Genomic DNA, 27,921 nt, shown 5'->3' on the forward strand with positions numbered 1-27,921 from the left:
AGGATTTAGGGTCAAATGGTTCAGTCGTCTGGATGCCTATAGAGGACAGACACGGTGGCTGATAACAGAGAGCAACAGTCGAGTGCATCGGGACGTTTACATGGCTGCCAACTGTCCTGATTTTCAGAGACAGTCCCGGCAAATTCAGGCTATCCCTTGGCCAAAAATGGACGGGGGTTAACGTAAACACCACTGAAAAGTGGGAGTTCCCAGTGGGCGGGGCTTAGATGCCCCGATTTTACCAACTAAAACATTGGTAAGCATGCCTTTAGGAGAACCGTCCCTGACACCCGATCTACCTGTGCGCCCAATTTGGTGTCCAATGGTTTAGGAGTTTGGACGCCTATAGAGGAGAGAAGGACAGACATTGATGTTTATACTATTGATTAGTGTTGAGCGAATCTGGACTTTTAGGATAAATTTGATTCGCCGCAAAGCCGAATTTCCTCGTGCTTTTTGGTAGCGAATCGCTTTGACCTGAAATAGTGTAAAAAAAATAAATAAATAAAAAATTATATTTGCTTACTCCATCTGCTGGTGACATAGCGGATATATATAATACTGTGTGAAATAAAAAAATAAAAAATAAATAAAAATCATACTCACCTCGTCCATTTGCTCACGACAGGCCGGCCGCCGCCATCTTGCTTGAAAATCTCACATGAAATCCTGTGCACGGTGACGTATGACATCACCACGCCGTGCGGCGTGATGGCATCGTCACGGCACACACAAGATTTTGCGCCATATTTCCAATCAAGATGGCGGCGCCCAGCCTGTCGTGAGCAAATGGACGAGGTGAGTATGATTTCTTTTTAGTGTTTTTTTTTTCATTTCACACTGTATTATTTATATAAGATGCCGCGATCAGCTATGGACGCGGAATCTGAGGGGTACAATGACCGGGGGGGCGGCACAATCTGCGTTCCCTGTCGTTGCACAAAGAAATGTGATTAAGTAATTCGTCACGAAGCAAATTTATTTGTAAACATCGGCAAAGCAGCCAAATCAAAAAAAATATTAAAATCGGTCATTTCTATAGATAGCAACCAAGACTGAACAACAACTAGAAAGTGTCAGGAAAAAATAAAAAAAGTCCGAATCGCTTAAATAAAAACTCTCCAACGTTATTACCCCGAAAAGTGACATCAAAATGGCTTTGGCTGGAAGATGTCAATGATGATTTGTTGTTGTTTCATCTTAATTACATCTGAAAAATGTTAAAAAAATAAAAAAAAATTTTTTTTTCAAATTTGCACATAAATAACCCCAAAAAGAACACCTTCCAGCTTTTCCACACGGGAACGCGGTTCATGAACAGAGCAATGGCGGGAAATGTAGTTTCTCAAGGACTATAGTTACTACAACTCCCAGGAAGCACCGCTCCCTCCTCCTCCTCACCACGTGACGCAAGCGCGCAACCGCGTCATGACGTTTAGAACGTGTGTTGCGTCGTCGTCCTCCTGTGGACAGCCGCTGGGCAAAGTGGAGGAAGAGAAGTGCTGTTATTTCCTCCTTGTGTGTGCCCGGACCTTGCCTCGCATGCTGCCGCCTGATGGGCGCTGCACACCCGGAGCCGGGCGCACGCTGACCTGCAGTCCGTCCCATGCAGGTGCATTGTGGGTAAGGAGAGAGTGCTGAGCTGGCAGATGGGTGCAGGGGGCAAGTCATGTGCCAGTCCCCCCCCCCCCCCCCCCCCCCCCTTCATACATAAGCTCCTGGGAAAGCTGGGTGACATTGTAGCAGAGCAGGGCTGTGGGAAAGCTGGGTGACATTGTAGCAGGGCAGGGCTGTGGGAAAGCTGGGTGACATTGTAGCAGGGCAGGGCTGTGGGAAAGCTGGGTGACATTGTAGCAGAGTTGGGCTGTGGGAAAGCTGGGTGACATTGGGGCAGGGCTGTGGGAAAGCTGGGTGACATTTTAGCAGAGCAGGGCTGTGGGAAAGCTGGGTGACATTGGGGCAGGGCTGTGGGAAAGCTGGGTGACATTTTAGCAGAGCAGGGCTGTGGGAAAGCTGGGTGACATTGGGGCAGGGCTGTGGGAAAGCTGGGTGACATTGGGGCAGGGCTGTGGGAAAGCTGGGTGACATTGTAGCAGGGCAGGGCTGTGGGAAAGCTGGGTGACATTGGGGCAGGGCTGTGGGAAAGCTGGGTGACATTGTAGCAGAGCTGGGCTGTGGGAAAGCTGGGTGACATTGTAGCAGAGCTGGGCTGTGGGAAAGCTGGGTGGCAGCTGTAATACTGCTACATGGATACCTTATGTATCAGTCACTGGTGATGCTCACGTTCTGCACTGTTCACCATTTTTGTTTGCTGGGATTTGTAGTCCCACGGTGGCCTGACATGACCCTGGCCCTTTTTTTAAATTTATTTAAAGGGATGTTCTATGTTTTTTGGAGATCAGTGGAACTCTTCTCCCCCCCCCCCCCCCCGAATGGTGGTGTTTTAATTTTTTGGGGTATTCTTGCTCTAAACTTTTTTTTTCTCTTTGCATATTTCCCTCTGGTGTGTCTTCCATGCGTTCCTATAGTGATTTAAACGGGTTGTCTGTATTGGGGTGACTCTGGCTGGAATTGGCACTAATATTAGTATAGGATAGTGGGAGGTTGCAGGTCGCTGGATCGCCTTCTCCTAGGTCACCGCTCTCCAGTATCCTGAATGCGGATGCTTTCCTCCGGATTTAGTGTCGCTGAGCTGCTCCTTGTCTGCTATTTCCGCCCTCGGGCTCCCACCGATCCGAAATAAATGTATGTCATGTCCCAGGAATGCGCAACTACAAGTTCCATCGTGCCTGGACAGCCTGCAGCTCTCAGGGCATGCTGGGAGTTGTAGTTTTGGAGGCCTCTGTTACTCTCCCACGGCTGTGCCAGTAAATGGAGTGAGGACGTCCTAGGGTTTGTCCACACAACAGAGTTTTCACCCAGGTTCGGAAACGCGGTCTGCGCTGAAATCCGCCTGTATTTCGCACCTTACTGTCGTATCTAAACGATTGGTTTTCTTCTGCCCCCAGTGACTGCAGAGCTGCGGTGCCTGTGAATGAAGCTTCGAGGAGCCGCCGCTCAGAGGTGGGTGTCACCGGTCACATGACCAACGGGCACGGTTGAAAGAACGCGCCTCGACCGTAGGACAAGGGAACAGGACGTGTATTGTTTAGTCTCCGGGCTCTACGTGTGATGTCAGCCTGAGGGCCCCAGGACATGGACAATGCTGTGTATTGACCCTTTGATGCGCAGATATATAATGTCATCTCAAGCAGTGAGATCCGGTGTCCGGGAAACTGCGTTCACTTTTGTTCCTTGTACTTTATAGTTTTCTAAGGGCTCACGCACACGAACGTATTTTCTTTCCATGTCTGGTCCGTTTTCTGCGGGCAGCATAAAATATACGGTTGTGTGCATGAGCCCTATTGGAGATGTAAAGTTTCCTCTGTGTGAATGTCTGATTCGAGAGCTATGCTCTTTGCTTGGAGATCGAAGGCCTATTGCATACGACCGTATGGCTTTTTCAGTGTTTTGCGGTATGCAAAAAATATGGATCATATCCGTATGCATTCCGTTTTTTGCGGAAAAGCCATTCCGTTTTTTGGCCCCTAATAGACAGTCCTATTATTGTCCGTTATGCGGACAATAATAGGACATGTTCTATCTTTGAACGGAAACGGAATGCATATGGAGTACATTCCGTTTTTTTTGACCCATTGAAATGAATACGGAACGGAAAGGGGGGGGGGGGAGGCTTCCTGCACACGGTTCAGAAAATCCTCGTCAGACCTGCAGAAAAAACGACACATAAATCCGCACTATTTATTGTGGTTTCATGTGCGTTTTTTGTTGCGGATTTTCGCTTTAATAACCCTGTTGAAGTTTGTGGTGAAAACCGCTGTATCTAAGATGTGGCATTGCTGGCGGGTGGCACACATGTCAGAGATATGCAGTGTACAGGAGGTTTGTTCCCTTTGCTGGTACTGTGTTAGGCGGTGGGTTCTCCGTACATAATCTGCATGGTGTGCAGCTACCCTAACTGTGTGTTCTGCCGCATGGGTCAGTCAGTCTGAAGCTAAGTTTAGGGTTCAGTGCTCAGTCTGCCGTGGTGTCCCTGTGGCAGGTGGGCGGCATCATTTGGTTTCACCTCTAGGGTGCTATTCCATGAGCGTAAGGCTACGTTCACACTGGTGTTACCATGTTTCTCCGAAAATAAGACAAGCTCTTTTTTATTTTATTTATTTTTCTCCGAAAAAAGGGTTAGGGCTTATTTTGGCTCCATGAACATATTTTATATAGACACCTGCCAATTACAGAACAGTCCCTGGACAGTGTTTATATTAAATATGACTATAACTCCTCTCATCCATAGGAATGCACCCATATACTGCAGTACATGGGTGCATTCCTATGGATGAGGGGGTTATAGTCATATTTGCCACACATTTTTTTATTCTGGTACCGTATATTGCCCCTGAGCTGTCCTTACCCTAGGCAGCAATCTACGGTACCAGGGAGATACGGCACGGGAGAGATGTAGGGAGCTCCTCCTTCATGTAAGTAAGAACGTGCGGGCTGTCTGCAGTACAGGGCATACAGAGAAGCCGCCAGACCGCCCATGTGAAGGTGAACGGAAGTGCGGGCAGCCGGCATAATTTAGCATTTAGTGAAGCCGCCCGCAGTTTCATGGCAGCTCAGGAGCCATTAGTGAGCGCTCCTGAGCTGCTGCAGCACGCACATTCCACCCACCTTTCCTTTATATAAAATAAAATTCGGCTGTATCTAGGGCTTATTTTTGGAGTAGGGCTTATATTTGAAGCCTACTCCAAAAACCGTGAAAAATAGCGCTATTGACTAAGGGTCCATTCACGCGTCCGTATGTGTTTTTCAGATCCACAAAACACTGAGGCATTTTGCGGACCGCACATCGCCGCCACTCTCATAGAAAATGCCTTTTCTTGTCCGCAATAGCAGACAAGAATAGGATATGTTCTATGTTTTTGCAGATACACGGATGCGGACATCACATTCCAGCCCCTTTGAAAATGAATGGGTCCGCACCTGTTCGGCAAAATTGGGGACGTGTGAATAGACCCTTACATTGCTGGATCCGTTTATAAATTTTTTTTATGAACGGACACAAAACCGTAGCTTGCAGCGGTTTTGTCTTCCGGTCACCAAACGAAATGCTGCTGGAACAGAAGACATCCTGATGCATCCTGAGCGGATCTCTTTCCATTCAGAATGTGAGGACCAAATAGAAATGATTTTTTGGATCCTCTGCCGGATCTCAATACGGGAAACCAACCGGAAAGTAGGCTGAGACTTGTGCTCTACCTCTAGTTACTGGACCGCACCTGGACCTGCCATTGCTCCAGTGTGTCACCCGCAGCTACTAACGCTACGCTATGCGTTAGCACCCTTAGGGTTCCTGCACACGGGTGCGGGTTAACGTACAGAAAAACCACACTTTTTTTTTGTTAGTTTGTTTTGTTTGATGTGGATTTTCGTCAGATCTCATACACTTTGCTGGTACTGTATTGCGCTGTGGATTTTCCGCATCTAAAGCCACGCTGAAAAACCGCACATAATCGGCGACAGGTGGCAATACCCTTAGGATTCACGCTAAGCTGTTAGCTAATCAGCGGAAGTCACTGCAGTGATGCCACCCACAAGCCTGGCGATGGTCAGGGGTTCTTCTGCATTACCACCTACTGGACCAGGTCGATGAATACCGACCTCCACTTTAACCCTTCATGGACTTCAGTGACCCCAATATGCCCCTGTGTGTGTAACGTGACACTACAGAAGCACAGCCTCCGCTGCGGAGTATGGATGATATCGGTGTCTCCATTACCACCCCCCAAGAAGCATTTAACTCCCAATTTTACTGGAATTCATGGATGATACGATCTTTATGGTGCCCAACCCTTAGGCCACGTTCACATGTGGCAGAATTGCAAGAATTTTCTGCACAAGTTTTGTGTCAAAAATTGATAAATTACCATGCAGTATTAGTGACTTCATACTAGGGTTACACCGTGTATCGGTCTTAATGCTTTTTAGATACTTTGATACCCTGTTCGGTTCGATACTGGGATTGCCATATTTTCAGTACTAAGCTACACCATTGCGCAGCTTAGTATCGGTTCCTATCAGAGGACAACACACGCCAGGACCGCACAGTGGACAAGGCGGGAGAGCGTCCCGATGGAGGAGTGTCAGGGAGAATAGGAGAGAGAAACTCGCCATGGTCCACACTCGCGGTGCTGGATAAGGGTAAAGGACCTGTGATGATGTCATCGCCATGTGACCAGTAACATCCACTTGTTAGTAGTCACATGGTGATGATATCATCACAGGGCCTTTATTCTACAACATCAAGAAGGATCTTGCTGCAGGAGAAGTTTTTCTGCTGTTTTTACACGGAGCAGGTGACATGGGCTTTATTGAGACCCTGCTTTATGTCTTGACTATGGATCCGTCCTGGCACACACTGTAAGTCAATGGGGACGGATCTGTTTTCTCTGGCACAATAGAAAATGGATCCGTCCCCTATTGACTTTCAATGGTGTTCAGGACGGATGCGTCATGGCTATAGAAGACATAATACAACCGGATCCGTTCATGACGGATGCATGCGGTTGTATTATTGTAACTGAAGCGTTTTTGCAGATCCATGACGGATCCGCAAAAAAACGCTAGTGTGAAAGTAGTTGAGGTACAGTTTTATCTCCATTCCCAAAACTGACAGTAGAGTACAAGATCAAAACATAGACAATAACGAAATAAGAACATAAACAGGATCAAAGAACAAAGAGTCCAAATGTTTAGCAATGTTTCCCAGTTGTGAAGTGTCTAAGCGTTCCCAACCTAGCAGGTGGCACTAGGGGTTTATCTAGGCCTCATACCGCCGGCTTGACATCCAAATTTCCCATGTTAAGTGGAATTTTGACATGGAGACCTGTTGTGTAGCAATCACCTTTTCATACATACAGGTAGAGTTTACCAGATCTATCACTTCGGTTAGGGTGGGAGTTTGGGAGGATTTCCAGTGTCGGGTGATGACCAATTTGGTCGCCATAAGTATGTTCTTGTTCTGGCCGTGCGAGCTATACCGTCAATACCAATGAAGAAAAGGGCCATTTCTGGTGTTGCCTCTAATCTGTGGTTGGCAAGCTCCGCTATTAGGTCTGTAGCGGAGTTCCACAGTGAGAGAATCCACATCCCCTCCAGCAGTCAGGGGGTGAGGTAGGAAACCTCATATGGAGTCTGGTGTGTGTGTGTAGTACCATCTCAGACTAGTTTTGAATATCGCTTCCTGCAGCGAAAAGCTGTGGCAACCTGGCGGAAGGCGGTGTGCGATTGGTCAGATGAGAAGGACTTTGAAAATTAGTTTCCCATTTCACTAGGGGAGACGGTTTATCCCATCCCTTTCCCTGGATGAGGAGATCATAGAAAAGAGATATGACCCCCCCCCCCCCCCCCTTCTGGGAAAACCCTCATGAAGGTATCGTGGAAATAGTGGTGACAGGAAGGGGCGTCCTGTCAGAAGAGGTGGCTGAGTAGTATCTTCATGCATTTATAGACATCTGAACCGCAGAGAGAGGGGATGCAGACGGGCACATTCCCCATGCCATCCCTATCAGCGGGGAATGGAGAGTGGCGAGCTTAAGTGAGGTTTTCTCTATAAGGGCCCAATGTTTTTCTTCAGAGTCTTGCCACCAGTGAACTAGTTGATCTAGTAGACAGGCAGTATAGTAATATTTAGGGTTTGGTACAGCTAGTCCTCCTCTGGTCTTATGCATTGTGAGTCAATTGGGCCACCCTGGGATGTTTAGATTCCCATATGAAGTCCATCCGTTTTTTTAGCCTTTCCAAAAAAAGACTCGGAGGATTGTAAAGCTTAGGCAAAAGCCACATTTTGTACGCCGGGACTCTACGAGGTTCAACATTATAACCCCATGTTCCTCATGGGCAACATAGGGTTCATGAGATGTACATATTTGGGTTATTTATTATTAATCTGAGGTACATGGAGGTCCAAACCTTGTGCCTCATTAATAGTAAGTAACTACATCGTGTTCCTCATACAGTAAACCCCATGTTGTCCATTATGTGAGGAGGTATCTCATGGGGTTACTATTATGAGGCATATGATTTTTATTAATTTAGACTTCCATGTGCCTCATATAATTATTAGTAAGTGACCCCAACAAGTACCTCCTCACATAATGGGCAATTAATACTTTGCAAAAAAAGAAAACAGAACACACAAAATACTCAGTGCCCTCATAACACGGGGTTAATGTAGGGGTATCTTTTGTGTGTGTGTGTGTGTGTTGTTGTTTTTTTTGCATGGTATTGAATATCAAAATTCTGCTTTTGTGACAACTCTACGTCCTACACCATGGAATGAGTCCACGTGCGTCTCTGGGGCTGCAGCAGGTTTGCCGGTGGTCCTGATGAAGCAATTGGTCCCATCCTTTTTGTATTTCTGCTAGAAAATAAACCTGGCCCATCATCTAGACATCTTCTGGTCTCTTGGCCCCAGAGCCTGATCTACGGATAAGATGATGGCCTTTGTATACAGCCCTGAGGTTTAACATTTGATTTAACACTTTGTGTATTTGCCTTGTAGGTAAAGAGCTGTCAGGATGGCGGTCACACAGTTCCGCCTCTTTAAGATCTGCACTTGCCTGGCTTCCATCCTCGCCTTCTTCAAGAGGTTAATATGCAGGTACGGCCGATAAACTCTTCTGAACGTTTATTTTAGGGGATTTCTGTTACTTTCTATTATACTTTTCGTCCAGATTGACTAATGTGTCTGTGCCTAGATTCTGTCCAAGAGGTGGCACGATTTGGTGCATTTAGGGTTTCTCTTGCTTGGAGGTGGCGTGGCTTATCGGGGGAGCGTGGCCTCGCGTGCCTAGATTAGCGCCAAACGATTCTCGTGCAGAGTAAGCCAACCAATAGTTTATGTAGAGTCGGAGTCAGTTTCATATTCATAGTTGGGACATACCATTGCTGCCCATTTCCCCTGAAGAAGCCAGAAGTCTGGTGAAACATGTCGGGGGGCAGTCTTAGTTTTTAACTCAGTGATTCACTCCACTGCATATTTAGTGAGTAGTAGTCCGGCTGGCCTACTTATCAATGCTAGGTTTACCTAAGCAGTTAGACACGGCATCAAAACCGTGACCGTTCCGATCGCAGTGTTTACTATCATTAGGATAGAGGCCAATTTGATTGCACATGGGATACTTTAATGTGCTTATTTTCACAGTGGGCTGACGTATCCTCGCTCCCACAATCCACATGGTTGGATTGACAACCCAGTCTATTTGGCAGTAACACTGCAAGCGGTATGATGGCAGCATATTGCCTGTAAAGTGACAAGGGTGAGAGAGAGTGCACTTGTTCTCCCCCCTGATTCACTGACCCACTTTTGACATCACAGTGGAGTGGTGACTGTATTTTTAACTCCTTCCCTTTTTTTGGTTCGTTAAGCAAAAATAAAGGCATCACTTTCACACTTAGTTTTTAATTCAAGTAATAATAAAAGTGAAGTATTAATTTTCACCTGGGACAAGATAGGTTCAACGCCTGTATAGGCATCTGTAAATAAACCTTTATCAGTCTGAGCTAGGGTTGGACGATATCAAAAATATTCCCACGATAACGATATATATCGCGATAAATGCCCATTTAGAAGAAAAAAACACTTGGGGCCACAAGGAGACGTTACACTGTATGGGGGGCAACAAGAAGACGTTACACTGTATGGGGGGCAACAAGAAGACGTTACACTGTATGGGGGGCAACAAGAAGACGTTACACTGTATGGGGGGCAACAAGAAGACGTTACACTGTATGGGGGGCAACAAGAAGACGTTACACTGTATGGGGGGCAACAAGAAGACGTTACACTGTATGGGGGGCAACAAGAAGACGTTACACTGTATGGGGGGCAACAACGAGACGTTACACTGTATGGGGGCAGCCACAAGGAGACGTTACACTGTATGGGGGCAGCCACAAGGAGACGTTACACTGTATGGGGGCAGCCACAAGGAGACGTTACACTGTATGGGGGCAGCCACAAGGAGACGTTACACTGTATGGGGGCAGCCACAAGGAGACGTTACACTGTATGGGGGCAGCCACAAGGAGACGTTACACTGTATGGGGGCAGCCACAAGGAGACGTTACACTGTATGGGGGCAGCCACAAGGAGACGTTACACTGTATGGGGGCAGCCACAAGGAGACGTTACACTGTATGGGGGCAGCCACAAGGAGACGTTACACTGTATGGGGGCAGCCACAAGGAGACGTTACACTGTATGGGGGCAGCCACAAGGAGACGTTACACTGTATGGGGGCAGCCACAAGGAGACGTTACACTGTATGGGGGCAGCCACAAGGAGACGTTACACTGTATGGGGGCAGCCACAAGGAGACGTTACACTGTATGGGGGCAGCCACAAGGAGACGTTACACTGTATGGGGGCAGCCACAAGGAGACGTTACACTGTATGGGGGCAGCCACAAGGAGACGTTACACTGTATGGGGGCAGCCACAAGGAGACGTTACACTGTATGGGGGCAGCCACAAGGAGACGTTACACTGTATGGGGGCAGCCACAAGGAGACGTTACACTGTATGGGGGCAGCCACAAGGAGACGTTACACTGTATGGGGGCAGCCACAAGGAGACGTTACACTGTATGGGGGCAGCCACAAGGAGACGTTACACTGTATGGGGGCAGCCACAAGGAGACGTTACACTGTATGGGGGCAGCCACAAGGAGACGTTACACTGTATGGGGGCAGCCACAAGGAGACGTTACACTGTATGGGGGCAGCCACAAGGAGACGTTACACTGTATGGGGGCAGCCACAAGGAGACGTTACACTGTATGGGGGCAGCCACAAGGAGACGTTACACTGTATGGGGGCAGCCACAAGGAGACGTTACACTGTATGGGGGCAGCCACAAGGAGACGTTACACTGTATGGGGGCAGCCACAAGGAGACGTTACACTGTATGGGGGCAGCCACAAGGAGACGTTACACTGTATGGGGGCAGCCACAAGGAGACGTTACACTGTATGGGGGCAGCCACAAGGAGACGTTACACTGTATGGGGGCAGCCACAAGGAGACGTTACACTGTATGGGGGCAGCAACAAGGAGACGTTACACTGTATGGGGGCAGCAACAAGGAGACGTTACACTGTATGGGGGCAGCAACAAGGAGACGTTACTCTGTATGGGGGCAGCCACAAGGAGACGTTACACTGTATGGGGGGCAACAAGAAGACGTTACACTGTATGGGGGGGGGGGGGGGGGCGCACAAGGAGACGTTACACTGTATGGGGGCAGACGGGCAGTTCCCCAGCCTCTGATCAGCCCCCCCAGCCTCTCCCTCTTATCAGCCCCCTCTGGTAACACCCCCCCCCCCCTAGTATTAATCATTGGTGGCAGTGGCCACAGGGTCCCCCTCCCCATCATTGGTGTCAGTGCCCTTCCCCCCAGTATTAATCATTGCTGGCAGGCTTATAGCATTAGCAATGCGCCGCACAGACAGAAGAAGGAGCGCCCGGCAGCCACGACGCACGTGAGTATAATGCTGCTCACTAACATACCATGGCAGCCAGGGCTCCAGTAGCGTCCTGGCTACCATGGTAACCGATCGGAGCCCCAGCATTACACTGCTGGGACTCCGATCGGAACTGCAAACTGCCACCAATGAAGGGGAGGAGGACGACGACCCTGTGGCCTCCAATGATTAATACTGGGGAGGGAGAGAGGAGGGGGGCACTGCCACCAATGATGGGGGGACGACCCTGTGGCCTCCAATGATTAATACTGGGGAGGGAGGGAGGAGGGGGGCACTGCCCACATTCCCGGCACCCGACCTCTGAGAGGACGCTGTGATCACCTGAGGGGTTAATTGCGCGGATCACAGCGTCCTATCAGAGGTCGGGTGCAGGAAATGCGAGTCACAGAATTCCTTCCCTCCCCCACGCCGGCCGAACTGCTGAGAGAGCCACCGCAAGCGGCCAGCAGGTATCGGGGGCATTTGCACGAGTAGAAGTACTCTGCAAATGTCCCGTATCGGTTCATGCTGGGGCGGGCGGCCGCAGATTTAGAAGCGGTCAGCATACATGACCGCTTCTATGACGTCACGAAATACCGCGGTATTTACGAAACGGCGATATCGCCATATCGCCGTTTTTTTAATACCGCGGTATATCGTGATACCGGTATATCGCTCTACCCTAGTCTGAGCCCCGTGATAAATCTGGGGCCGAACTAGATACCATTTACTGACAAATGTGAAGAGCAGCATAAGTGGGGGGGAGGACCCGGGTATATTTAATCTATTTAATTTAATGTTTGTGTGTTTCGTTAAAATATATCGATCGTATCCCCCATAACAGTGACCTCTACAGTGCCCCGCCCCTTGAAAATGGGATCTCCACAGCAGCCCATCCCCTTAACTTTGACCTTCACAGCAGTCTGCCCCTTTAACTGTGAGTTTCACAGCACCCCACTCCCTTGACAGTGACCTCCAAAGTACCCCGCTGCCTTAAGTGACCTCCACAGTACCCCGCTGCCTTAAAGGGAACCTGTCATCAACTTTACACTGACCTCACTGAGGGCAGCATAAAATAGTGACAGAAATGCTGATGTCAGCGGTGTGTCACTCATGAGCTAAAAGTAAGTGGTTGCTGAGAACCACCATAATGATTGCAGCCCAGACCTTCAAAAGAGTCCAATCTACCTGAGAAGAGTCCTGGTTATTCCTCATCTCCTGCTCTCACCATCTGCTGATGATTGGAAGTTCTCACCTAGAGAGAAAGGGAGAAAACGGTAGAAGACGGTCAGTCATCAGCAGGTGGGCGGGAGAGCAGGAATTCATGAATAACCAGGACTCTTCTCTGGTGGCCGTGACTCTTCTCCAGGCCCGGTCTGCAATGATGGTTCTCGGCAACCACTTACTTTTAACTTATAAATGACAGACCGCGGAAATCATCTCACCTGTCTCTACTTTATCCTGCCGTTAGTATGGGCAACATAACGTTGATGACAGCTTCCTCTTAACAGTGACCTCACAGTACCCTGTTGCATTAACAGTGACCTCCACAGCAGCCTGTCCCCTTAACAGTGACCTCCACAGTGTCCGCCCCTTTAATGCTATGGCTACATGACGACCTGTGTCGCGCGACATTTTGTCAACAATTTTTATAATGATGGATTTTTCTGCGACTGTCGCAGTTGTCGCAGTCGCAGTGTGACACCATAGACTATGATTATAAAAATCGTTGTGTGACATCAATGTCGCAGTGTAGTTGTGCCCTATGTGTCGTGCAACTTATTGTCATCCTGTAGCCCTAGCCTAAAGCTGACCTACAGCAGTGAAGAAAAATGGCTGGGTTGTTATGGAAACCTGGAGTAAAACTGTGTGTATGTCAGGGCTCCAGATGGCGACCAAAATGGTCGCCAATGCGACTTAGAATTTACAAATGGCGACAAGACTTTTTAGTTTTGTCGCCATTTGCGACTAGACCCGCCGCGGCAGCTCTGCAGTTGAATACAGCGGCGGGGCACAGGAGCTGATAGTTCTCTGATCCGCCGCCGATGTTCTTCTCAGCAGCGCAGTGGAGGAGTCTCTCCCTCCCCCCCTGTGCTGCCACCGCCGCCCATAAGAAGAGAGATGGGAGGAGGAGGGGAGGGGCTGTGGCCACTGCGCCACCAATGAAGATAACTGACCTGTTAATACAAATACAGGAGGCGGGTGCTGGAATCAAATAGCCGGCACCCAACCTCTATGACGGGGAGCTGCGATCAGCGGCAGTTAACCCTTCAGGTGCGGTTAACTGCCGCTGATCGCAGCTCCGTGTCATAGAGGTCGGGTGCCGGCTATTTGATTCCGGCACCCGCCTCCTGTATTTGAATTAACAGGTCAGTTATCTTCATAGGACCTGTGGTGATGTCACTGCGCTCATCACATGGTCCATTACCATGGTGATGGATCATGTGATGTACCATGTGATGAGCACAGTGATGTCACGACAGGTCCTGAAGAAAGAACTGGAGACCGGCAGCTACTCTATCAATTGGAGAAGGGGAGTTCATTTTATTTTATTTTTAACCCTCAATTGACCTTCTACTAAGCATTCTGTATTAAAGAATGCTATTATTTTCCCTTATAACCATGCTATAAGGGAAAATAATACAGTGAATAGACTTTCATCCTAGCAACCATGCGTGAAAATCGCACCGTATCCGCACTTGCTTGCGGTTGCTTGCGATTTTCACGCAGCCCCATTAACGTCTATGGGGCCTGCGTTGCGTGGAAAACGCACAACATAGAACATGCTGCGATTTTCAACGCTGCAACGCACAAGTGATGCGTGAAAATCACCGCTCATGTGCACAGCCCCATAGAAATGAATGGGTCCGGATTCAGTGCGGGTGCAATGCGTTCAACTCACGCATTGCACCCACGCAGAAATCTCGCCCGTGTGAAAGGGGCCTAAGGGTGAATAGGACAAGGGTTCCAGCACCTAAGGGGGCTAATAGTAAAAAAATAAAAATAAAACACAAACACTAAGGCTACTTTCACACTTGCGGCAGTATGATCCGGCAAGCAGTTCCGTCGTCGGAACTGCCTGCCGGATCCGCCGATCTGGATGTGACTAAAAGCATTTGTGAGACTCATCTGGATGCGGATCCATCTCACAAATGCATTGCAAGAACGAATCCATCTTTCCGCTTGTCATGCGGATGGACGGATCCGTCTTTTATCCTTTTACACATTTTTACCGTTCTGCGCATGCGCAGACCGGAAGGACGGATCCGGCATTCCGGTATTTTGAATGCCGGATCTGGCACTAATACATTCCTATGGGGAATTCAGGCAAGTCTTCAGTTTTTTTCGCCGGAGATAAAACCATAGCATGCTACGGTTTTATCTTTTGCCTGATCAGTCAAAATGACTGAACTGAAGACATCCTCATGCTTCTCCATTCAGAATGCATGGGGGTAAAACTGATCAGTTCTTTTCTGGTATAGAGCCCCTAGGACGGAACTCTATGCCGGAAAAGAATAACGCTAGTGTGAAAGTATCCTAAAATATTAAGTTTAAATCCCCCCTTTCCCAATTTTACATATAAAATATATAAACAATAAATAAATAAACATATTACATGGCGCTGCATCCGAAAAGTCCAAACTATTAAATGATTAAAAAATATCTCCTATGCGTTGAGCGCCGTAACAGAAATAAATAAATAAAAACCATGCGAATCGCCATTTTTTGGTCACCTTGTCACCCCACAAAATAGGATAGGACTGTTCTGTTATGGGCCGAACGTTTTCTAAAATGCAAAATGCACGCGGCTTTTTTTTTTTGCACGGTATTGAGTATCGCAATACTTTTTTATGGTGACGAATTTGGCGACTAAAAATTTTATTTGGCTCCTACATTTTTCAGTTCAGGAGCCAATGGCTACTAGGTATTTATTTATTTAGTCTGGAGCACTGTGTGTATGTGGAGACTAAGGGCCTGCGAGCTTCTATTGGCTGATAAGGGACATGTGACCGTGTGTATGGCAGTTGGGATATGAAGAGAAAGACTTGCAGGCTTGTATTGGCTAATGCAGGTCATTTTTGGGGAATATCTCAGGAACGGTATGTCCTAGAGAGCAGAGACCCCCACAAGATTTCTTTCCAGGTAGCAAGGGATGTGTATACCAAGTTGCGTTGAAATCTATGCGTTTTTGAGTGATCGCGGAACATATATATAGCTTAGCGGGAGGGGTGGGGGCTTCCTGCGGACCAGCAGAACAGCAGAGGGGAACAAATGACAGCACAAATTTATAGGAGGCGTAGACATCGCTTCCTGCAACAAGGCCATCCAGAGAGACCCAAATCTATTGCAGCATCTCTATACAAGTCCTAATGCACAAAACCGTGGCCATAATGTGGCCCACTGACCACAGATCTGCAAAATATGGACACCTTCTGTGTCCAATCTGTATTTTTCTCACCCCATCACTAAAAATGACTTTTTTTGTACACAATACAGACAAAAATAGAACGCTGTGTACCTAAAGAATTGAATGGGTCCACGTGCAGTGTGCAAAAACTGCGAATTGGAAACGGATACAAAATACAGTCTTGTGCCTTGTACTCTAACAAATTGTAACTAGCGGCTGTTAAAAACAGGTACACTAGTGCAATATGGCCTTTTAGGGGTTAAAAAAAATATCACTCGCCTCATTCACTCGTCTCTTTATTTTGAAGGACCTGCGCTCAAGCGTGATGACGTCACCAAGCAATCATGCTGGGAAAGTGCGGTGACGTCCTCACACTTGAGCTCAGTTCTTTCACAATCAAGAGAGGAGACTGCAAGTGGATGAGGCGAGTGATTGTGTCCGTCCGTCCCCCCCCCCTGCTGAAAACCAACCTGTCCACTGTGGGGGGATATTATGTGCCCTGCAGAGGTTGGGGTTTTATAAAAAAAAAAGCCACTGAAATTCATCCATTTTTAACGGCCATGGAAAACGGACAGGAAATGGATGCACAAAGGATTGAAAAATGGCCGTTTGCATGTAGCCTAAGACTGGCATTAGAAAGTTAAAGGTATTTTCTGAGAAAAGTGTTAGGTTTTTTGGGTTTATTTTTAATATAGGGTAGGGACAGGGATGTTGAAAATTTTTGTAATATACTTTTATTAGGGAAAGATGTTTATTTGTTCTAGAAAACGGTGGAAAGAGTTTTCTTAGGGCTCTTTCACACTTGTGTTCTTTTCTTCCGGCATAGAGTTCCGCCGTCGGGGCTCTATGCCGGAAGAATCCTCATCAGAATTATCCCCATGCATTCTGAATGGAGAGAAATCCGTTCAGGATGCATCAGGATGCCTTCAGTTCCGGAATGGAAAGTTTTTTGGCTGGAGAAAATACCGCAGCATGCTGCGCTTTTTGCTCCGGCCAAAAATCCTGAACACTTGCCGCAAGGCCGTATCCGGAATTAATGCCCATTGAAAGGCATTAATCCGGATCCGGCCTTAAGCTAAACGTCGTTTCGGTGCATTACCGGATCCGACGTTTAGCTTTTTCTGAATGGTTACCATGGCTGCCAGGACGCTAAAGTCCAATGTTGCCATGGTAAAGTGTAGTGGGGAGCGGGGGAGCAGTGTACTTACCGTCCGTGCGGCTCCCGGGGCGCTTCAGAGTGACGTCAGGGCGCCCCACGTGCATGGGTGACGTGTCGCATGGATCACGTCACCCATGCGCATGGGGCACCCTGACGTCATTCTGGAGCGCCCCGGGAGCCGCACGGACGGTAAGTATACTGCTCCCCCGCTCCCCACTACTACTATGGCAACCAGGACTTTAATAGCGTCCTGGGTGCCATAGTAACACTGAACGCATTTTGAAGACGGATCCGTCTTCAAATGCTTTCAGTTCACTTGCGTTGTTACGGATCCGGCGGGCACTTCCGGCAAATGGAGTGCACGACGGATCCGGACAACGCAAGTGTGAAAGAGGCCTTAGAGAAGCCGTGAGTGTTCCTCAGGAGAGTCTGTCTTGAGTGTTGTACTGAGCGCTGAGGACGCCTGCGTGTATACAGGTCCTTCCAGCCGCCACTTGTCATTGTCACCTCCACAGCAAGAGATACCTTTCTGTAACCGCTCTCCGCTCTGGCCAAACGATGAGGATCCTGGACTACCCTCCCTCCTATTATATCCTTTGTAAAGTATGTGGTAATTTGATGCGCCTCTTGTTAGCTGTCCATGTGACCACTTTGTCTCCCCTTTTTCTGAAGGTCTGGACGTGGCAGAAAGTTAAGTGGTGACCAGATAACGTTACCAACCACTGTAGACTTCTCCTCCGTTCCTAAGCAGGTCAGTGACCATTCCCATGTAGTCTTACTTTTGTCTTTTACCTAAGTCTTCTTCATGATTGATGGACACCGTTCTGCTGGAGCGAGACAGCACCGACTGCTCTTTTCTGTTGCTCGTGCTTTTCCGGTTTTGTTGAATTACAATCTGGGATTAAAATGTTTGTTTTTGGGGGGGATTTTTACCATTCGATTTACACAATGTGAGGGAGATTTATCAAAACCGGTGTAAAGGAAAACTGGCTTACTTGCCCATATCAACCAATCAGATTCCACCTTTCACTTTTCAGAGCTCCTTTGGAAAATGAAAGGTGTAACTGGTTGCTATGGGCAACTAAGCCAGTTTTCCTTTACAGTTTTTGGTGAAATGACAGATGCCGGCGCATTAACCCTTGATGTGACGCGGTCAGCGCTGACTGCGGCACATTCGATGTGTGCAGGGAGGGAGAGAGCAGCCATCTGGTCCCCATGCTGCTGTGACGGGGACCCGATGGCAGGGAAAGCAGCCCGATGCCTTCTCTAGGCATCGTGGCTGCCTTCTGTGACCGCCTGTGAGATCCAGCCCCCTGTGTTTTACAGTCTGTAATACACCTAGGCCCCCTTCACACGGGCGTCGTGGGCGAGGGCCGGATGCGTTCAGGGTGCATTGCGGGAAACCCACGCGAGTAGGCACGCAATTGCAGTCAGTTTTGTCTGCGATTTGCGTTCCAATGGTCAGGTTTTTTTTCCGCGCGAGTGCAATGAGTGAGAATAAACTGAATGTGGTACCCGGACTTCACTGAAGTTCGGGTTTGATCTGTAGATTTTATTATCCATTGTAACATGGTTAGAATTGAAAATAAATGCATTCTTTAATTCAGAATGCTAAGTATAATGTCAATTGAGGGTTAAAAAATAATATAAACATAACCCACCTCATCCACTTGATCGCGCAGCCAGCATCGTCTTCTTTCTTCTTTCAGGACCTGCAAAAGGACCTTTGACGTCAGCGCGTGTCCTGCTAAATGTATGTGTTTTGCAGTCCGCAAATTGCGGATCCGCAAAAAAAAAAACGGATGACAGCCGTATGACATCCGTTTTTGTTTTTTTTTGCGATCCCTTGTAACAATGCCTAAAACGGACAAGAATAGGACATGTTCTATTTTTTTTTTTGCGGGGCTACCGAACGGACATACTGATGCGGACAGCAGATGGTGTGCTGTCCGCATGTTTTGCGAACCCGTTGAAATGATCGGGTCCACATCCTATCTGCAAAAAAAACAAAAACGGAACGGACACTGAAACAAACAACGTTTGTGTGCATGTAGCCTAACAGTAACATTAAAATCTTAAAAACCCTCCTGAAAATGTCACTTCTTTATTGTAAATATATTAGAAAGAGATGGTCGCAGCGCTGTGAGTCACCAGCCAAGTCACCTCCTACCCTCCAGCTAATGACATCCAGTGACTGGAGTTACTGTAAGGCTTAATATATCAACAGATTAAAACATGCATGTAAAGATATCCCACAAAGAACAGTCTTGGTCCCTCTAGATTCCAACTTCACATCAGAGTTCAGCCTTTCCGTTCTTCTGCTCCGTTACGGGAAGAGAAAAGCCGAAAGGACGGTTTTGGTACATAACTGACCCGCACGGAGCCCATCAACCCCATAGACTATAATGGGGTCCGTTAGGTCTCCGCTCAAAGGAAGATTTTTGAAGCGGAGACAAAAGTCCTGTGTGCAGAAACCTAAGGCCCCTTGCAGATGAGCGTGTCTGGAATGCGTTCAGTGAAAACTACGCGATTTCGCCAGCAACTCCACTCAGTTTAGTTTGCAATCACGTTCAGTTTTTATCGCGATTTAATGCGTTTTGCACACGCATGATTAAAAAAAACGGAATGTTTACAAACAACATCTCTTAGTTAAAAACGCATCGCATCCGCACTTGCTTGCAGATGCGATTTTCACGCAGCTCCATTCACTTCTATGGGGCCAGCATTGTGTGAAAATCGCAGAATATAGAACATGCTGCGATTTTCACGCAACGCACAAGTGATGCGTGAAAACCAACGCACATGTACACAGCCCCATTGAAATAATTGGGTCCGGATTACATGCGGACGCAATGCGTTCACATCACACAATGCACCCGCGCAGAATACTCGCTTGTGTGAAAGGGGCCTGACTGACCCCATTACCGGATCTGTTATTCTGGATGATACCAGAAAGATGGATCTGGTATTTCAATTAATAATTCTAACGGATCCGGAAAAAAAAGATAACCGTTTGCATACGGATTTCCGGATCCAACAGGCAGTTACAGCAACAGAACTGCCTGCCTACAACGCTAACTGTTTTATACTTTTATTTATTTATTTTTTTTTTTCATGTGACACAGACGTGAGCGGCTCCTTACAAGAATCGGCTCTGATCACTGTACTGAGTCGGGCACCTGTCTGTCCATCGCAGATTTTCAGGCTTTGGGGAGCTCTACGGGCACTGTATTTGAGATTCCTCCCCCAAAAACTGTGATGGGTCCAGCAGGTCCCCCCCCCAACTGTATGACAAATGTTAATTGTTTGTAATCAGAGCCTAAGCCGCGGTGGAATACGTTGGTGCTATGTACAGGTTCTCGCTGCTTAGCGCTCACTTTCTCCTGTAAATCGCATGTAGGTGGAGGAGTGGAGTTCTTGGGATGATGAGGTCCCCACAAGTGTGAAGATCGAAGGTGGAAATGAGACTTCTGAGGAAGAAGAACCTGATTACTTCAAGGACATGGCGCCGACCATCAGGAAAACGCAGAAGGTCAGTTCATACAGGAGAATGTGACCTGGATAGTATGTGTGGAGCGATCTGACCTGCTGCTATACCAACGTCTGCTCGGCTTCACCGGCGTCTCCCATAGCTTTGCCCGTTTTTGTTTTTGTTTTACCACAGTAAGGGTCCATTTACACGTCCGCAAAATGGGTCCGGATCCGTTACACAATGTTGCGGAACGGATCCGGACCCATTCATTTTCAATGGGGCCGCAAAAAATGCGGACAGCACACAGTGTGCTGGCCACATCCGCACTTCCGTTCCGTAAAATTTCTATTAATGTGCGGTCCGCAAAATGCAGAACATACATGGCCGGTGTCCGTGTTTTACGGATCCGCAATTTGCGGACTGCAAAACACTTGCGGTTGTGGGAATTAACCCTATGGGAAAGTTGAGGCAAAATCCTTGGGTAACATGTAGAGTTTGGCACAGAAATGGCTGTTTAATTGCAACGAATTTCACCACATACGTGAAATCTGTGGTTTGGCCGCAGCATAATGCGCGGGGTTCACATCTCCATTTCAGAGATCCAGTTGCCTGATGTGGCGCCTGTCGGCATGCAACAGTTCTTGTCTGACCGAAACTCTGCATTCCTCGGCTGGATCACCGCCGCACCTCATTGCGGTCATTGGCGATCCGGCAGTGAAGTAGAGGATTTGGATCCCATAACAGATATGTGAACGAAGCCTTAAAAATCCACGGCATGTGAGGTTGGGGTTTTGAAAACCTCTTGTATTGCATAGTAAATTGCTGCAAATAGACCTGTATGGCCTCACACATTACTGCAGGTAAGCCTACTGCGTTATCTTAGAGCCGTGTTCACACAGGGGGTCGTGTAGCTTCTGTCCACTGTCATTGTGCTCTGAAATGTAGGGTTACGTGGCACTGAACCCAGCCAAACTCGGATCACTCTATGTGCAGATCGGTTCTGCTCAGATACTTCGGTGGTAATTGAATGGGGTGGGTTGTTTATTGAGCAGTGTCTTTATCCGACCAGCAGATGGCGATGTCTTCAAAGCTATTCAGTTTTGCGGATCATTAGAAATGTCTGCCTAACAGTGTGGGCACAGATAATGAACATGTTTGCCCCGTTCTGTCCTCCGTTGCCTTCCGCCGGCTGCAGTTTTTGATCTTCTCTCTGCAGATCATTGTTAAGAAAAGAGAGCCAATCAATTATAGTATCCCAGATGGAAGCCTAGGATATTCAAGCAGACTGGCGGCGACGCAGGATATTTCTTTTGTTCAATCGGTAAGTGATTGATGATGAGATGCCTGATGTCACAAACCTTGTTAATGTGTAAATTAAAGAGCTGTTCTCCTCTCCGACATGTATGGGATATCCACAGGGTATACAGTAAATTCATTATAGACTCATGGACCTGCACCTCTCTCTAGAGCAGAAGTCCTTTCAAGTTTTTTACCTTTTCAATTCACATAGCTGTATGAGGGATTGTGTTTTTATTTTTGTGGGGTTTTGTTTTTTCATGGCACCTTTCTGTCTACTAAAGTAATGAAGAAAATAGTCTTTGCGGAGGGCCCCTGCCATTCTGCTTTTTGAGTTTGGTTTTCCCCGCAGTCGCTGCGTTAATGACGTGCTGCCTTTATTCTGTTGGTCCGATCAGTCACACCTAACGTAAATAGCTTTTATGTTTTACTACTTAATAAAAATTAAAGGGCAGAGGAAGCGTTGACAATGGCATCTGAGGAGTGGAGTGTCCGTGATCTGCTGGGGTGCGAGCTCAGCTCCTGCGCAGGCGCCATTTTTAACTCCCACTAAAGGTTAACCTTTTATGTTTCTAGGCAGAATTGGGCGACTTGGAAACATGGCAAGAAAACTCAAACGCTTGGGAGGAAGACGCTGCTTGGCAGGCCGAGGAGGTTCTAAGGTAATATCCCCCTTATTAATGGCAATAAAATTGTGTGTGTGACGGGCACATCTGTATAATACCCTCATCCTAGAATAATTGTGGATACTTAACGAGGACCTCTCATGGGTCCAGACAATATCAAATAAGTAGGGGGTTGTGTAGGGCATAGTGCAGGGATGTGTAAGGTCACTTACTAGTTTATCTGTGCGGCGCTCCGTTTTCCCCGCTATGCCCCCCTTTTACTTTTCCTGCCTGGTATGGTAATGAATATCATCAGTACAGGGAGGAGGAGACTGCTCTGTTTCTCAATAGGCGTCTCCTTCTCCCTGGCTGTGACGCTCTCCGCTGTGATTGGACCGCGCTACAGCCAGGGAGAAGGAGACGCCCATTGAGAATCAGAGCAGTCTCCTCCTCCCTGTACCAATGATATTACATTTACATACCAGGCGGGAAAAGTAAAAGGGGGGGCATAGCGGGGGAACGGAGCGCCGCACAGAAAAACTAGTAAGTGACCTTACATCCCTACACAACCCCCTACTTATTTGATAATGTCTGGACCCATGAAAGGTCTTCTTGAAAGGGCTTCTTTGCTTTGGTCTATGGTGCGTTCACATCTCCGTTTCGGAGAGCTGATGCAAATGCCGGCAGTTGGCCGTAAAAAAAAAACTTGCTTGCAACGGTTTTTGTCTGGCCGAAACCTGGCATTTGTGTCGGAAATTGGCCGCATCACCACTGGACCTCATTGCATTGGGGATCCGACGGTAAAGTAGAGGAATCGGCAGGCTGCTCTGTGCTTGACCAGCCTGTTGGATCTCCTAAACGGAGATGTGAAGATGGCCTACACTTGTTAGAACTATTCCTCCTCCATAAATCAGATCAGTGTCCTCCAGCGATCATCTGCAATCTGTGGGAAAAGGTTCAGTTTCTCTGCAGCGCCACCACAGGGGGAATGAAGCATTACACATTGTCCATTTAACTCAATGAGTTGCTTGAGGACAGGTCCTCCAAAACGAGCTCTTTGCTCTAGAGCTGGGATGGCTAACCTCTGGCATCCCAGCTGTGGTAAAACAACGACTCGAAAGATAAACACTTGCTTGGCTGATCACAGAACTCCACAGAAATGAATGGAGCATGCTGGGAGTCGTTTCACCACAGCTGGAGTGCCAGAGGATAGCCATCACTGCTCTAGAGGATCCTGTACAGGCAACAGTCATGCTCTATTAAATAAGAATTCATTTTGAAATCTGGACAGACACTTTAAAAGTAAGCCCCAGCCCTGTTCACCGCAGCAGGGGCCCCGGGAGAGTCAGGAACTTATAAGGTATAAGAACTCCTCCAAGCTCATACTGTACTGAGTGGTCTTCATTGGTGGTCTTACGCTGGAGCTGTTCAGGCCAGATTTTAGCAAAATGACTTGGGTTTGTTCAAGAAAGTGATCCTTGGTAGAGCAGCATAAAACTGGTTACAGGTTCCCTTTAACTCCCTTGTGTTATAACTAGTGTTGAGCGAGCATGCTCGGCCAAATACTGCGGGTGCTCGAGTACAATTTAATACAATGAAAGTCAATGGGAGACCCGAGCATCAAACCAGGCACCATTTGCATAAACATGGGCATATGGGAAAGACATGCAAATGAGCAGAATCTGCCTTGTTTTTCAGATGAAAAATCATTTGCATGGAAAATGTGCAATCTACACTACTCATGAACAGTGCCATCTATTGGTTTCATAGTCTTATGACAAGACTAATAGTTTGGGTTCTCCCATTGACTTCCATTGTGCTCGGTAGAGCATACCAATGTGTTCGGCCAGAGCACACGAGCACTTTGGTGCTCCATCAACACTAGTTATAACCTATCCAGCAGCACAGACACCGCTCTAAGTCATGTTGCTAATATCAGAATCTAATTTAATATGTAAATGATGGTTGGCCTGTTTTACAGATGTAATTTTGTGTGTCTGGGTCATTGGGCGTTTCCTGATGTAAATAAAGGTGGTGACTTTTTGGACAGCTGCCATCTGTTTTGGGTAAACGGCTATTTTCCAGGAGCTCACTGCCGTCCACGTGCAGCAGGGAGAAGTTTAGTTTCAGCTTGGTAATACTTACCATGTATATTGTTCTGCAGTCACATCCAGACCTGCCTTCAGTATGGTTTCCAGTAAGCTCTCAGGTTGCCCCTGTAGCATCCGTCCAGACCATGATCTGCTGCAGTGCATTTCGGGAGATGGAGTGTCTCCTACTGTGTACCGCACAACATAGGATCGCAGCTAAACTGTCCGTCCTGGTGCTGACATATTCCAGCAGAATTCCCAGTGCCGCTCTGGATAAGCCCTGGAGCAGGACACATGATATAACTTGGGATCAGGGCAGGAAGGGAAACACTTGCAGGTTTACTCAATATAATTAAACTTAAATTTACTCAACAAACCTCATGGTCTCAGGAAGAGCATCACCAGGGCGGCAGGCTTCCGAGAAGGGGTTATCACTTGGGGAAGCTTCTTTAAAAGAAAATAATAAAGTATTTATTAGTAACTGGTTAAAACAGGAAAAATTCTGTGTCTCACTTTCGTGACTTTCAGACACCAGACTGGACTGATGTAGTCGAGGATTAGTATCGACCCGCTACATGTAAAACAGTCTGGACTAGACCCTAATCCTGCCAGCACGCAGATACTAATAACCCGCAGGAAAAGCAATAAGGACACTGTCCATGTGTTAGGGGTAGGCACAGGTGCGCTTAATTGCAGTCCTACCCATCTCTGTGCAGCCGAGCAGGTGTAATGTATTAGAGGTGGATGGCCTGTATCTATATCTATATGTGGTGTAGTTCACACACCGCATCAGGACATCCATACAGCCTGCAGCCCCTCAATAACCGCTACACGTACGAGTGCACGCTAAGCTGCCTCAATCTGCACCCCCACTCATGCGTAACCGCACTGGGACTAGGTTTCGGACCGCATTCACACTTGTATTCAGACCAGGTGTTGAGCTGCCTTCAACATACATGCACCCTGCCTATAGAACCGTGTCCTAAACAGAGATCACCGGCTCAACGCATTTCTACGTGACATGTTATGCCCCGTGTCATCAGGAGCAAAGGTCTCTTTATTAGGTAACCTGTAAAGGGAAAAGTGCCCCACACTATTGCGTATTAAGGCTCCGGCGCTATGACAAGCGTGTCATAGCGCCGCGTGCACTCGTACGTGTAGCGGTTGAGGGGCTGCAGGCTGTATGGATGTCCTGATGCGGTGTGTGAACTACACCACATATAGATATAGATACAGGCCATCCACCTCTAATACATTACACCTGCTCGGCTACACAGAGATGGGTAGGACTGCAATTAAGCGCACCTGTGCCTACCCCTAACACGTGGTCAGTGTCCTTATTGCTTTTCCTGCGGGTTATTAGTATCTGCGTGCTGGCAGGATTAGGGTCTAGTCCAGACTGTGTTACATGTAGCGGGTCGATACTAATCCTCGACTACATCAGTCCAGTCTGGGGTCTAAAAGTCACGAAAGTGATGCACATAATTTTTCCTGTTTTAACCAGTTACCAATAAATACTTGGCTATAATACATCAAAACTAAAATGTGGTTTATTCTTTGGTTATTAAAGGAACACTAAACTTAGAAATTAAATGTACAAGTAAGCCGGAGATCATCACGCCCTTATAGTTTGTTGGTCGGCAGGATTTACTTGTAGAAATCGTGCCCTGGTTATTTTCCTTCAGAGCTCTTCCTTATCTACTGATAAAGCCTTAGTAGGCGGGTGCCAAGGGGCGTGGCTTAAAGGAGTTGTCCAAGATTTTGATATTGGTGTCCCATCCCCTGGATAGATCATCGGTATCTGATTGGTGGGTGTCAGACTGCTGTCCGATGATCAGCTGCTTGAAGAAGACTGGATCGCCGCCGCCTCCTCCTCCTCGCAGCTTACCGAATTATCGCCATTTATTGTATAGCGGCTGTGCTTAGTATGGAAACTCATGCCCATTCACTAGGGCATATGAGTGATGAATGTGACCTCACTGGCCTCCTCAAGCAGCTGATCGGGAGTCGGACCCAGACCAATGGCCTATCCTCGGTCTATCAGGATCCTGGACAACCCCTTTAACAGTTTGTCTACTATAGCAGAGCCCTGGGGGGGGGGGGGGGGGGGGGGATATTGCTTTGTTTCTCACTTTAGATTCCATGTCCCTTCACGTTGCACTCATTCTTGAACTCATTAAACAGGCAACAGAAAATGGCCGAACGGGAGAAGCGAACGGCAGAGCAGCAAAGAAAGAAGATGGAGAAAGATGTGCAGCGGCAGATGAAGAAGGAACAGAACAAAATGGGAGTGAAATTATCCTAACGGGCCACGAATCCCGATGCAGTGGACGCCGCTCATCGGACAAACACTTCTCTCTGTCTTACAATATTTCCTTATCGGTGGATGGAAACACTCGCCGCACACGGTCACTGGGATTTACGGGAACTCACAGCCCCTTTATTAACTTTTTAAGACTTTGGATTACAGAACCAGATGATTTCTTTGCCTCCTCAGACTAGCGCATGGAACTCGTACAATTTAAAGATTACAGAAAAAAAAAAAGGTGTAAATAATTATTGGTGGAAATCGACTGCTCAATTATGCTGTGTGACAAATGTAATTATTAAAGAATTTTAAAGAACTTCCTATAATGTGATTGGTATGGTTGTTTTGTGTTTAAAGGGAGTCTGTCACCAGCATTTCACTTTTTTAACCCTTCCCACAGCTCCCTAGCATGCTTACAGTTAATAAAAACGTTACCTCTGGCATCAATCCTGGACTTATAGAACCCTCAAAAACGATCTTTATAAGATATGCAAATGAGGGCTCGCAAGTGCCCAGGGCGGCGTTACACTCTTAGGTGCCCTGCTTGCTCAGCCTTCTCATTGCGTCCCCCCGCCCCTTCCTACCTTCTGCCCACCCATCCTTTCCATCTGACCGCATGCGCCGGCTAACGACGCGAAAACACAACAAAGGAGGTGGTCCATCGGTGTCGTTAGCCGGCGCATGCGCAATAGTTACTGTGATGCCGTACAAGGAATGGGCATCGCAGTGCGCATGCGCCGGCCAAAGGAATGAGTGCGCCGGCGCGGGATATCGGCAGCATAACAAGTTAGTACAAAGGCGGCCAGAGGGAAAGGATGGGCGGGAAGAGGGTAGGAAGGGGCAGGGGGACGCAATGAGAAGGCTGAGCAAGCAGGGCACCTAAGAGAGTAACGCCACCCTGGGCACTTGCGAGCCCTCATTTGCATATCTTATAAAGATCGTTTTTGAGGGTTCTATAAGTCCAGGATTGATGCCAGAGGTAACGTTTTTATTAACTGTAAGC

The 27,921-nt window shown here is 47.6% G+C and overlaps 1 protein-coding gene across 3 annotated transcripts; it reads left to right on the plus strand.

The window, feature by feature from the left end:
* Positions 1-1,436: 1,436 nt before the first annotated feature.
* On the plus strand, positions 1,437-27,234 carry EBAG9 (estrogen receptor binding site associated antigen 9). 3 transcript variants are annotated; one of them, XM_040432813.1, is made up of 8 exons: positions 1,437-1,623; positions 3,009-3,063; positions 8,621-8,719; positions 17,820-17,898; positions 20,548-20,679; positions 21,836-21,940; positions 22,492-22,577; positions 26,795-27,234. In XM_040432813.1, the coding sequence occupies exons 3-8, from the start codon at positions 8,637-8,639 to the stop codon at positions 26,913-26,915; spliced, it is 606 nt and encodes a 201-aa protein (XP_040288747.1). In that variant the 5' UTR covers positions 1,437-1,623; positions 3,009-3,063; positions 8,621-8,636; the 3' UTR covers positions 26,916-27,234. The 3 variants fall into 3 exon arrangements, with proteins under 3 accessions (XP_040288747.1, XP_040288748.1, XP_040288749.1); XM_040432814.1 differs by having other exon boundaries at positions 1,437-1,612; XM_040432815.1 differs by lacking the exon at positions 3,009-3,063.
* The last annotated feature ends 687 nt before the right edge of the window (positions 27,235-27,921 follow it).

The sequence above is a fragment of the Bufo bufo genome, chromosome 5 (assembly GCF_905171765.1).
Source record: "Bufo bufo chromosome 5, aBufBuf1.1, whole genome shotgun sequence".
Classification (NCBI taxonomy): Eukaryota; Metazoa; Chordata; class Amphibia; order Anura; family Bufonidae; genus Bufo; species Bufo bufo.

Bases quoted from the DNA above. Each gene is read 5' to 3' on its own strand.
- EBAG9 (XM_040432813.1), top strand. From the start codon at position 8,637: ATGGCGGTCACACAGTTCCGCCTCTTTAAGATCTGCACTTGCCTGGCT. The intron at 20,680-21,835 runs GTCAGTTCATAC...TTCTCTCTGCAG, and splicing joins CCATCAGGAAAACGCAGAAG to ATCATTGTTAAGAAAAGAGA. The intron at 21,941-22,491 runs GTAAGTGATTGA...TTATGTTTCTAG, and splicing joins ATATTTCTTTTGTTCAATCG to GCAGAATTGGGCGACTTGGA.